Source organism: Carlito syrichta, unplaced genomic scaffold, assembly GCF_000164805.1.
Source record: "Carlito syrichta isolate Samal-C Ts95f unplaced genomic scaffold, Tarsius_syrichta-2.0.1 Scaffold307024, whole genome shotgun sequence".
In the NCBI taxonomy this organism is placed as follows: domain Eukaryota; kingdom Metazoa; phylum Chordata; class Mammalia; order Primates; family Tarsiidae; genus Carlito; species Carlito syrichta.
In genome coordinates, this window is record NW_007251120.1 from 265,253 (window position 1) to 277,521 (window position 12,269).

General features: G+C 41.2%; 1 protein-coding gene across 3 annotated transcripts in view; it reads right to left on the reverse strand.

Annotated features, from left to right (window-relative positions):
• PRKAB2 (protein kinase AMP-activated non-catalytic subunit beta 2) overlaps positions 1 to 11,087 on the reverse strand; it is a 12,291-nt gene extending 1,204 nt beyond the window's left edge. Inside the window, exons 1-7 of one of the 3 annotated variants that reach the window (XM_021715364.1) lie at positions 10,846 to 11,087; positions 7,019 to 7,185; positions 6,090 to 6,183; positions 5,706 to 5,826; positions 2,598 to 2,731; positions 1,707 to 1,775; positions 791 to 827 (exon numbers count right to left, since the gene is read on the reverse strand). In XM_021715364.1, the coding sequence (XP_021571039.1) occupies positions 791 to 827; positions 1,707 to 1,775; positions 2,598 to 2,731; positions 5,706 to 5,826; positions 6,090 to 6,183; positions 7,019 to 7,185; positions 10,846 to 11,001 (778 nt within the window). In that variant the 5' untranslated portion in view covers positions 11,002 to 11,087. The remainder of the gene's footprint in view (positions 1 to 790; positions 828 to 1,706; positions 1,776 to 2,597; positions 2,732 to 5,705; positions 5,827 to 6,089; positions 6,184 to 7,018; positions 7,186 to 10,845) is intronic. The other 2 variants (XM_008063761.2, XM_008063760.2) reach the window with 2 other exon arrangements.
• Positions 11,088 to 12,269: the final 1,182 nt, after the last annotated feature.

A 12,269-nucleotide genomic window follows, 5' to 3' on the forward strand; every position in this document is an offset into this window, starting at 1 on the left:
AGGGGGGGGGGGGAGGAAATAGCCTGGCATCCATTTCTAGAAGGTGTTAAATGCAATAAGAATAAATGATCCTTCTGAAAAACCATTTCCAAGCCCCAAAGCAGGTCTAATTTCCACTTAACACTGGGGATGAAATCAAAAAGTCCCTTCTGACTTTTGATTCCTAGTAATCTCCCTCTATCCTTGAACAGAGTGGACCCCAAAATCTTTAGAAAGACACTCAATCCAATGGGTAAATTCCAAACAGTTTAAACAATCTGAGAGAACCAGGAATGGGTCAGAGCCAAGTGGAACCACAATAATCAAAACCTTTACCTGGGTCAGAACCAATTAAGAACAGAGTGAGAGGTAGCATTTTCTGGGTTATCTTACAGACCACAGATGTACCCTAGGAGGACATTGTAGGACTGGGGACATCAAGTCCCCTAGGAGGAGATTGTAGGACTGGGGACATCAAGGAACAGTTACAGGAGGCAAAATTCCATCAGATCCCAAAGAACCCAAGCAAATCCAATCTAGAAACCAGTGTGTCTTCCTATCTTCCCCCATACTGTATTAACTGCAATAAATGCTTCTCATGCTAACATTCTGTGAACAGAGTGTGATGACACTAAGCCTAAATATGACTGAAACAAGACAGGTAAAAAATTCATGTCCAGAAAAGGTTTTGTGGAAATAGGAACAGGTGAGAGAAAGACCTATTTGGAAAGACCTCCCACAATGATACATAGGAAGGAACATGGAGTTTAGAACAGAGGGACTGAACCTCAGTCCTGTCTCGGGTACTTACTGGCAATCTGACCTTCTCTGAGTCTTAGTTTCTTTATCTATAAAACAGGGGTTAAAAATAAAACTTACCTCACAAGCTTATTATAAAAATTAAATCCAATAATGTATATTTAAATGTTCTATATTACCACATAGTCTGTTAAAGTTGGTCATATCACTGACTTCCCTAATCTAACTACACATCTAAGAAATATAAGAATCTTAAAATTACTTGTGCCCATCCTAGATGTACTTACTTAGGATCTCTGGGTCTGGAGCCACTGAATCTGTGTTTTCACAAACTTCCCTAGGTGATCTGATGATAATCAGTTGAGTTGATAACCACAGAGCTATATAACTTTATTCTAATTGCCAAACCACAAAGGCATAAAAAGACAGAACAGAACAGATACTATAGCAATAGGAAGACCAAAGAGGACTCTAGAGTTGAATATGGCAAATCTGGTGGGTCACATTTCTCTTTTAACTCATGTTTAGGAGAAATGCAAACACATGGGTGTATACCAATGAGGCCCCTAAAAGTAGTTCCATTCTACCTTTAAAAACAAGTGGAAACCTTAATATCACATTCAGGCATTCTTTGAAGTAGAAACTAAACGTGCTCTTTCTGCAGATGAAATCCTACTGCTATGAACTCAATCTTAAATAAGTGGTATAAGGGTACTAGCTACCCAGAAAAAACTGGAAAGCAAAAAAATCCATTCAATCACAGGGCAATTCAGATAGCCAGAACAGATATGGAGACTGAGAATTTTGTTTAAAAACCCAGTAGTTAAAAAGAGAAAGTTTTCTATAATTTGACCACTACTGCCAACTTTAGCTGCAGTGAATTAGCAGAGCATGTAACCACTGGGGAACGTGTTATCCTTGTCCTCTCATTTCGGGGAGTACTGTGAAGAGCCAGGGCCACTACTTACCTTAATAGACAACGCATAAAGATGGTTCAGCATAACATGGTTGGGCTCAGGGAGTAAGGCTGGATCACACTAAGAGAGGAAAAGAAAAATCACTAAATGGAATTAAATGCACAGGGAAACCAGTTTACTCATCTCCTCTTACTCCTCTTTGTGACTGTTGAGAAACTCTAAACTGGAAAGCATGATCTCTTTTAAATAATGTACCCACTATAATATATAGTAATAATACAATCCCATTACAGAAAATTAGAAAAATTATCAGTCCAGGATAGAAACACTAAGCCTCAACATCTATTATCTTCCTCAATAGAGCTAAAATAAAACTCTTGCCCACAACACCTATGAAAGATTTGTATTAAGAGGCAAAAATAATCTTAGTAGGAGTCAAGGAGAATGAATAGAGATGTAAATCATATGCCAAAAAAAGTTATAATTCTTTTGTATATCCCCAAATGATAAGTACTCCTTTATGTTATGTTGGCATAGAAGTTCAGAAATTGGCTCTAGCAATCCTTATCTCTGACCCTGATTTTATTACAACTAGGAGACAACTATGAATTTTGATATCAGTACCCAAAGAAGCCACAACTCAGACCCAGATAAAGGTATTGCTATTAATATTAATGCTATCAATATGTGAATGATTTATAATCTCAAAACAGCTTTGTAATAATACCAACCTCTAGGATTAGTGGACTTTTTTTTTGAGACAGGGTCTTGCTATGTTGCCTAGTCTGGTCTCAAACTCCTGGGCTCAAGCAATCCTTTGACCTCAGACTCCCAAGTAGCTGAGACTACCATCACCATCAGGCCCAGGCTTAGAATTGCTGAACTTTGGCCCAAATGGTCTTAGAGACACCTGGATGTCCCAGCGATACCCAGGATACTCACAGAAATATTAGTGTCTTTGTTAAGAATAACTTGCAGTAGGTGAGGAGGAAGGATGGGTGGTGATTTGAATCTTTCCTCAGATCGAAACACATACATTTCTTGACCATAAGGTCCTGGGGGTGAGCTGGAAAGATCTGAAAGGTATTTATCCAAATGAGAGAAAGCTGGAGAATTAGTAAGAATGCATGGGAAAACTACCAATACGTGGCAGCTAATGTTAAATATAGTAGAAGTCAGGGATCATAAATTTGTGACCTGTTGAGTCTACAGCTGTCAAGTAGCCAAAGGAAAAGTCTGAGTCATCCTGGGCATAAACCATGACATTCCTCAACATGGTAACATGATTTGGGGGACAGACAAAGAGATAAGGAGTCAATGACCTAAACTCAAGGAAGAACTATTCCATTTATCAGTTATATGAACTTGGAAAAACCCCTTCACTATGGCCAGTTTCCTCATAGAATAAATGTAATAATCATTGCCACAATTTCACAATGTTTTGAGAAAATCAAATGAGACAACAGACATGAAGATGCCTTGTAAACTTTCAAACGATGTCAAAAGATTAGATTTTTCCAGCCAAGCAACAGACAATAAGGTTATCAACTCTAAGACTACTGATATAACAATAATTGAAACAATAAGGACAAAATATATATGGTAGTCATGAGGGAACTGCACATCAAAACACAGTAAGATATCACTTCATACTCACTAGATTGGCTATTATCAGACAATAATGAATGTTGACAAATAAATAAAGGAACTGGAAGCTTCGTAGTATTCCCACTCTGGTGGGAATGTTAAATGGTACAGCCACTTTGGGTAACAGTTTGAAAGTTTCTCAAGAAGTTTAACATAAAGTTACCGTATGAACCAGCAATTACACTCCTGAGTGTATACTCAAGGGAAGTGAAAACATATGTCTACACAAACAACTTATACACAAGTGTTCATAACAGCATTATTTATAATAGCCAAAAAGTAGAAACAACCCAAATGTCTATCAACTAATGGATTTCATTTATATGAAATGTCTAGAGTAGGCAATCCATAAATACAGAAAGTAGATTTATGGTTGTGGATAGAGAAGACCAGAGAATGAGAAGTAACTACTCATGGGTACAGGATTTCTTTTTGGAGTGATAAAAATGCTCTGGAATTAGATAGTAGGGATAATTACAACTCACAATACACTAAAAATGACTAAACTGTACACTTCAAAAGTGTGAATGCTATGGTATGTAAATTATGTCTCAAAAAAATGAAAAAAGTATGCAGACAAAAATAGAAAAGACAAAAATGAAGAGAACTATATGATATCTTTTTTATTTTAAAAATTTTAATATTTTTATAGTCTCCAGTGAAAAAGATTTTAATAACCAGTTCATTATAAGAACTAAATGTCAATGGTCTGCCGCAAAACAGAGTGAATACAGACAACAAGAATGCATTGTATATTTCAAAGTAGCTAGAAGAAAGGATTCTGAATGTTCTCACCACAAAGAAATGATAAATGTTTGAGATGATGAATATGCTAGTTACCCTGACTTAATTATTTCACTTTGTATACATGTATTAAAACATCACACTGTATACCATAAATATTTATAATTTTTATGTGTCAGGAATTCGAGACCAGCTTGAGGAACACAGTGAGGCCTCATCTCTATAAAAACTTAAAAAATTAGATGGGTGTGGTAGCATGTGACTGCAGTCACTGGATAAGGTGGAAGGATCACTTGAGCCTAGGAGATTGAGGCTGCTGTGAGCCAAGATCATCATTGTACTTCAGCCTGGGCAACAGAGTGAGACTGACCAAAAAAAAAAAAGATAAGGAAAGAAAGACACGGGAAGGAAGGAAGGGAGGGAGGGAGGAAGGGAGCAAAATGAAGAGAAACTGCACAGGCCACCCTTCTCTTGAGATTCAAATGTGCTCCACTTAAGATACCCTGCCTCCTCAACTGAAAAAAGTCTAAGTCCCTGATTTTTTTTTTTTTTTTTTTTTGAGTTGGAGACTCACTCTGTCACCCAGGCTGGAGTGCAGTGGCACACTCATGGCCACCCCAAACCTCGAACTACAGGCACATGCTACCATGCCTGGCTAATTTTTTTTTTTTATTGTAAAGATGAGGTCTCGCCAAGTTGCCAGGGCTAATCTTGAACCCACGGGCTTCCCAAAGTGCTGGGATTACAGACTCAGTCACCGAACCTGGCTTAAGCCCCTGATTTTAGTGTTAAGAAACTCAAAATCAAAAAGGCTGAGACTTGTCCTTAATAGCAAACTAGTTAGTATAGAGGCAGGCTTTGAACTCACAATAAGTGTGCTCACTGAGAATAATACAATGCACAAGTCTTTAGGCAGTCATAGATCTTACTGTAAAGTAACAAAATGGCAATTATAAATGTGGTTACAGCAAATGTAGGTAGAGATTAAAGTCTTGGATAAAACAATATAAGAGAAAATAAAAGTACAGGTTTTTCTCTACCAAGGATTATTATTATTTACCAAATCTCACAAAATCTCACTTATATACAAAATAATATATACAGAAAACTGTAGAACTGTCAACTGAGCTTTCAAACTGACAAGGTTAAGCTGAGGCAGCTAAATAAGACAAACCAAGCATATCTAGACTCTACTGGGCGATGCTACCAAAGGTCCATGGAAAACTTGAAATATTACTAGAAATAGCTTTTCAAAAACTATAGGCTGTGGCCCATTAGTGGGTTTTAAAAAAGAGAAAGAATACATCACATGTAATGAAGGCAAACATTCCACCACGAGACTTGTGTTAGTTGCGAGTGTGAGTGGGTGGGTGAATGTGTGTGTGTGTGTGTGTGTGTGTGTGTGTGTGTGTGTGTGTGTGCTGGGTTGCAATGGAAAACAGATTCTTACTGTAGATCATGATTTAAAAGTTTGAAATAAGATACACTAAACTGAGATTTTAGAAGAAGGGACCTAAATATTTACAGGAGAAAGACAAATATATAGGATTCAGAAGATACCTGAGGAGAAATGGAAAAACAAAACAAAATTTAAACAAATTTTTGGAAGAAACATGCAATACAAGACACATCAAGAAAGAACAAATACTACAAAATTACCTCGACCAGATGTCTCAGAGCTTTCCATAGAATCTAACTTTAAAGCATCAAACACCTCAAAATCAGATTTCTTGACATGGATCAAATTGTTAATTGTGCCAAGCTGACTGGTAACCACAGGCTGAAATAGTAAATAGAAAAAAAAAAAAAATCACTGAATCCCTTTTTCAATTTCATCTCTTCCATCTAACCTTCCTTTTTTACTAAAAGTCAAACATAATCATACGCGGTTCCTTTTTTTTTTTTTTTTTTTTGATACCTCCATTATTTATCAAGAGAGAAATCTTCCAGTGTAGGGGCGATGCTGCCCATTGATCCTGACAGCAGTGACAGCTAAAACACGACTGCTAAGTCAATGGCTACCCTTGGAGATCAAGGCCTTACCTCTGATGGATCATGAACCCACTGTCCATCCACAAAGAACTTGTATTGGTGCTCTCCTTCAGGGAGGTCCAGTATGGCAACAAAGTCATTATGGCTACAGGAGAAAACAGAAAGCCAAACAGGACAACTTCCTTTTAGAAGACAATAAAAAATACAAGTGGCAATCCTAGTATCATGCCAATGATCTCCCATATCCCTAAGCCACTATATCCCCTGGCATAAAGAATAATTTGTAATACCATTCTCCTTTTCTGTATCACCTTGGACATGTATTTTCTAGCCCTTCCCAACAACTTTAGTTCTTAACCAATATCTGGAAGAGAATAATAAAGACATTAATTCCCCCGAATGGTTCACCTTAGCACAAATATTTTGATCCAGTAGAACAGGTCCTAACAAGTGTAAATAAGATAATAGGTAGCTTCACGATACAGAACTGCCTCAAGAAAATACTCTTCCTGTATTTTAGTGAAACTTTTCTAGAAAATGAGCTATAAAGGGCCATTATGACTGCCAGTTAAAGAATTAATTACAGCTTTGCAGGCAACAAATAACATTACTACCTAGAACATCACAATGTGTTTTGCTTTAGTGTAAAAGTCCGAGAAACAAGACTCAACCAGTTACAGAAGACTTCCCACAAGCCTAGAAAAGATTTGTGTAACACAATCCTAAAGACTGTATCCACAAAGCTGTTAGGAATTCCTCTGAGGCAATGATAGTATAAATGGCAAAACATCTCTGACTCACTAGGAGGTTAAAAACAAAAATTCCACAGATATAGTTAAGTGGTCACAAAAAGGAGCATGTTTTTATAGTCCCTAGCAGGTAGAGAAAATTAGTCCAGCCAGCTCTCTCTTCAGAGAAAGGAAATCAGGCCACTATTCCTTCCTGGACCTTGTAGACTCAACCAAGATACTTGTCTTTACCTCTTAATCAGTGGAATCTTGGTGCTCCAATTGTTGAAGGACCCAGAGATGAAGACCTCCTTGCCTCCTTCAGACCAGCGGATAACAGTGGGCCGTGCCTGCTGTGTAAGTTTTACGGAGTCCTCCAAATCCTGCTGCCATGATACAAACTCTTTGTCCCCAGGGAGCTGTAAGAAGGAGTAGGTCATCCCTGGAATAAATTGTGACCCAAAAATTCTTAAATGGTCACTCTCCTCCCTAGGGTAGAAGAGGGTACTAAGCTTCTACTAAGGATATAAGCCCCCAACTTAGCAACTAAATTAGGTTTTGATCAAGCAAAAGAACTCTGGCCAGGCTCGGTGGCTCAGCCTGTAATCCCAGAACTTTGGGAGGCCAAGGTGAGTGGATTGCCTGAGCCCGCGGGTTTGAGACCAGTCCAGGCATCTTGGTGAGACCTCATCTCTACAATAAAATAAAAAATAGTCAGGCATGGTAGCGCGCGTCTGTAGTTCCAGCTACTCAGAAGGCTGAGGCAGAAGGATCGCTGGAGCCCAGAAGGTCGACGCTGGGGGGCCGTGAGCGTGTGTGCCACTGCACTCCAGCCTGGGCGAAGGGGTAAGACCCCAACTCAAAAAAAATTTTAAAAACTCATCTAGGACCAAAAATAGTCAGATGGCTTATACTCAAGCACAGACTAAATCATAGCCTAACTTTTGAGTCTGCATATATTACCCTTTCAGAATCTTAAACAATCTTCCTTTAAAAACAAAACAAACAAACAAACAAAAACTAACTCCCTACTACCAGTTTAACTCATAGGCAGGCAGTTATAATATATTTCTGAGTCCCTCTTAGTAAAAAAATATGAGAACAAAGTATGGTTCTATAAAAAAAATTAAGCCAATCATATATTTTTCACAGGCAAATGTGATTAGCTGTCAATTATCAGTTGTAAGTAGGGACCAAAGTGAGGCCCAATCTTTTCCTGTACAATGACCATTTGTATACCTAACCTTAAATTGTCCCCCACATCTTTAAAATAAAATTTTTTTTAAATTATCAGTTGTTATGAAAGTTAGAGATACCAAAATTCATAAGCGGTATTTCAGCTAATAGGTTACAAAGAGAAGGGACTTTAAAAATTCAAAAACCAGATTCCTGATTTAAGTTGAAAAATGGTTATGAAATCTTACTTGCTCCCCTATGCCATGTTTATATAAGTACTTCAGAAGTAGGAATGAAAATTCTGGAGACTCAAGGAGCAAGAGATAAAAAATGCAGCTTCCTTTATCAAAATCAGTTCTACGATCAAATGAGGTTTGTAGGATCCTGAAGAAAATTAACTTCTTTTCATTACCACCCTTTTAGACCAGAAGCGGCAAATAATCAGTAAGCCAGATGCTTTTTATAAAGTATTAGAAAACAGCTATGCTCATTTGTTTACCTGTTACCTACAGCTACTTAAATGCTGCAGTGGCAAAACTGAGTAGTTATGACAAAGTCTGTATGGTTGACATAATCTAAATCACTTACCATCTCATTATTTATATAAAAAGTCTGCTGACCCCTTTGGGCTGTCTTTAAGTGGCACTGGTAAATAAGTAAATAAGACTGTACAGTTTTAAGTCAAAATAATGTCAATTTTTTAAAAATAAAAAAGCTCTAGCTTATTCTTTTGAACATTCTTTTCAAAATGGTTAAGATAGTTTACCTCCATACTGTCTTTTGATATTCTTCAATGTTACAGTATGAGGCATTAGTAACAGCATAATCCAAAGTAAATGGAGGAAGAATTGAAAGAATTTTCACATTTTAAAAGGAATTGGCTTAAGAGAAAACCTCAGTCTCCATATTCTCAGAGCAATGTACTCTTGCCTGACTGCCTACATTATAATTACTGGAATTTGTACAAATGCCTAATAAGCATAACCCTCTGATTCTGATTCAGATATAGGATCTGAAAATTCTATTTTTGAAAAGCTTCCCAGATAATACTGTGTTGAAACAGACAAAGGAAAAAAAAAAAAGACTCCTCTTTAGAGGTACATCCTAAAACGTTACAGATGAAATAATATTTGATATAATGTCTGTAATTTGCTTCAAAATAATTGGTGGGGGGACAGTGGATTGGAGTATGGAGGGATACATTCATTCATGATTGGATCATTGTTCAAACTGGGTGGCAGGAATAAAGAGTTCATTTACTTTGTAAATGTTTCAAATTTTCCATAAAGTATTTAAACAAATCTCAGGTGATTCTAATGTGCAAATAGGATTGAGAACCATTAAATTAGTCTACTGAAAAAGGCTGGCATTTGAAACCCACCTCCGCTATTTCTGTTACTTTTATGACACGATTTTCAGTTTAGAATTTGAAAGCTACAAACTATTAATATGTCTAAGCTTTGGAGCATAGCCTTTTCATTTATGACTTGACATTTCTGTGGTAGGAATGAATGCAGCTGACCTGCAGAACGACTGTTGAAGTTAGTCAGCAAAACTATCAGGAAAGGGGGCAAAATAACAATTAGAACTTTAATTGATGGTGTTTAAGTAAACGTTGTGGTTAGAAATAAAAAGGATAGATTTGAGAACAATAAAATTTTGAATGAGACTTTTAAGACTTGGATGAGACCTTAAGAAATTACCTGAATAATTTTCTTATTTCACAAATGGCAAGATTGAAGTGAGGAAAAGAATGATCCAAAATAGGCTCCAATTCAGACAGAGCAATCTGGCTTTTATTTAGGACACTAATTACTGCAGTCAGTTTTACAAATACACTGTACTTATCCTGAGTCATCAACGTATGAAAAGGGTAAAAATACAGTGAGGCAGGTCACCTTAAGAAAGCTTTGAAGAATTAAATTCAGATGGCTGAGTAGACAACCCAAATGATGAAGTCCTCAGGAGGAAGAAGGAATGAAGAAAAAACCCCAAGAAATGCTTTCAATCACTCTCACTTCTCTCTGTGTAATTATGTTCTCAATTGGGACCCCCCAAAATAAGCCAGGGAACCCAAAGTTCATGTGCTACCAATATGGCAAATAATACTCTTATGTTTACTCTTTAAAGCCTCTAAAGTTGCCCTCTTTCTGAAAGTCCTTGGAATAGAGAGCAAGGTCTTCAGGGCAGGTGTGGGTTGTCGTTTTCAGTCACCGCCACATTTTGAAATATTGATAAGTGGAGAAAGCCCCACTTACTCTCCCACTTGAGAAGCAGCTGGGCGTGAAAGCAGCACAGCCCCAGGCACCACAACTATAAAGTATGGGACAAAAATTGAGCAACCAACCAAATAATGTTCTTTATTGATCCCCAAGACTAGGAGGAAGTATTCAAATAAGCAAGTGATTGCTGCTCAATCACAAGTGAAGAGCTCCTAGAAAGGCAAAAATGACAGTTAAAAGGCGTTTTCAGAAAAAACATTCATTTAGCCGCCTCAGAGCAAAGGTGAGAAACTACCATCTATGGTCAGCAGCTCACGCAATGTTCCCTCTGAACTTTTCCACCAAGGTTTACAACCTCTAAATTCAGCAACACGCTAGGGCACCGGTGCCTGTTAGGAGAACCAAGGATGGGGGCAGGAGGTGTCTACTGCTCCCCTCCTAAAAATGTAGCCAGCAGATTAGTCAGAACACCAGAAAACAGGAACTCCGCCTCACTATCCTATTTTGAGGCAGCAGCGCAAGAGGAATTTCCATCCGACACCTCTGTCCCCGGAAAATCCCTTTAATGAAAAAAACCGTAACCCAGTTCCGTGTGCGGAGAAAGAACCCAGAAGCGGGGGAGGAGCGCTGAAACCAGCCCGCAGCAGCATCGCCACAAACTGGAGGCGTGGGGACGCTTACCTTGGAGTCCGGCAGGCTGAAGACGCTGGGGTCGTCCGTGCTCCCCACCATGATCTTGTGCTCCTTGCCGGGGCCATGCCCGCCAGCGCCCTCGGCGCGTGCAGCCTTGGCGCCGTGGCGCTCCCCAGATACTCGGTCGCTGGTGGTGTTTCCCATGGCTGCAGCTAGTGTCAGGGGCCACCTGCCGCGGGGAACGACACCGGGCGGGGAACACCCCAGCCGCCGCGTCAGGGGCGCCCCCCAGCCCCGCCCATGCGACCCAGGCAAGGGAACCCTCGCCCCAGGAGAGCAGTGCCGGGGTCCCCTCCCTCCAGGCCCACAGGAACGCCCTCAAATCCCCAGGGCCCCTCGCTGCCCCCCGCTCCGGGAAACCGCTATCGGGACCGCCCCCGCATCTCTGCGCCCACAGCCGGGGGCGCCCCCACCCCGATCACCTCCGGCGGTGCGCCCCCTCCCCTTCGCGATGGCGGTCCCCGCGAATTTGACCACCAATAAAGTTATTGAAATTGAAGCCGCACCCCGGGGAGGCGATCCGGGTTTCCTCCCAAAATGGCTACAAGGCCCGCGGTGCTGGGTCCGCCCGGTGCGCGTTCCCTGCGGCCAGCAGCCGCGGCGCCCCGGAGCCCGCCGGCCTCTCTAGCTGCCGCCGCCTCGATGGTGCGCAGCCGCGCGGTGTCTCCGGTGCCAGGCGGGGGCGCCCGGCCGGGTTCGTCCCGCCTGGCGAAGCTCGGCGCACGGGAGCGCCGGGGCGCCGCGCCCGAGGCTTCCCGGCCGAAGAGACGGCCCCCGAACGTCACTCGGCGGGCGCCTCCTTGGGCGCCGGTGCTCGTGCCGGGCGGAGCGGCGTGACTTTCTTCCCGGCCCCTTCGTGCGGCCGCAGGTGGACCGAAACGTTTTCGGGGCGGCGGGTGTGGTTCCTATAGGGAGTGAGAAAACGGACTTCCGACGCTAGGCGGATGGAAGAGCTCTGGTAATTGCTGGAGGTTGGAGCTGTGCCGGGGGGAGCAACAAGGAAGGAGCCGTCGGCCTGACTAGGGTCCCCGGGAGAATTCAAGATGGAGTGATTAGGAGATTGACCTTGACAAACGGGTGAGATGTTAGTCTGGCGAGAAGAATGCGCCTCTAGGCTAAGAAACAGCATACGCAGTGAGAGAAACTTCAAAAGAACTACAAGGAACAAGGCAACAACAGAAACATCAGAAGGAACACTAAAGGTTAAAAAAAAAAAAAAAAGGGACAAAGACAGCCCTAGGGTTGGGAAGGATCCAGGTTTTTTATAATAATGGAATTTCACTCTGTCGCCCAGACTGGAGGGCAGTGGCCGCTCCCGGCCACCGCAGCCTCGACCCGCTGGGCTCCGGCGATCCTTCCGCCTCAGCCTTCCGAGTAGCTGGAAGTACAGGCGCGCGCTACCACGCCCAGCT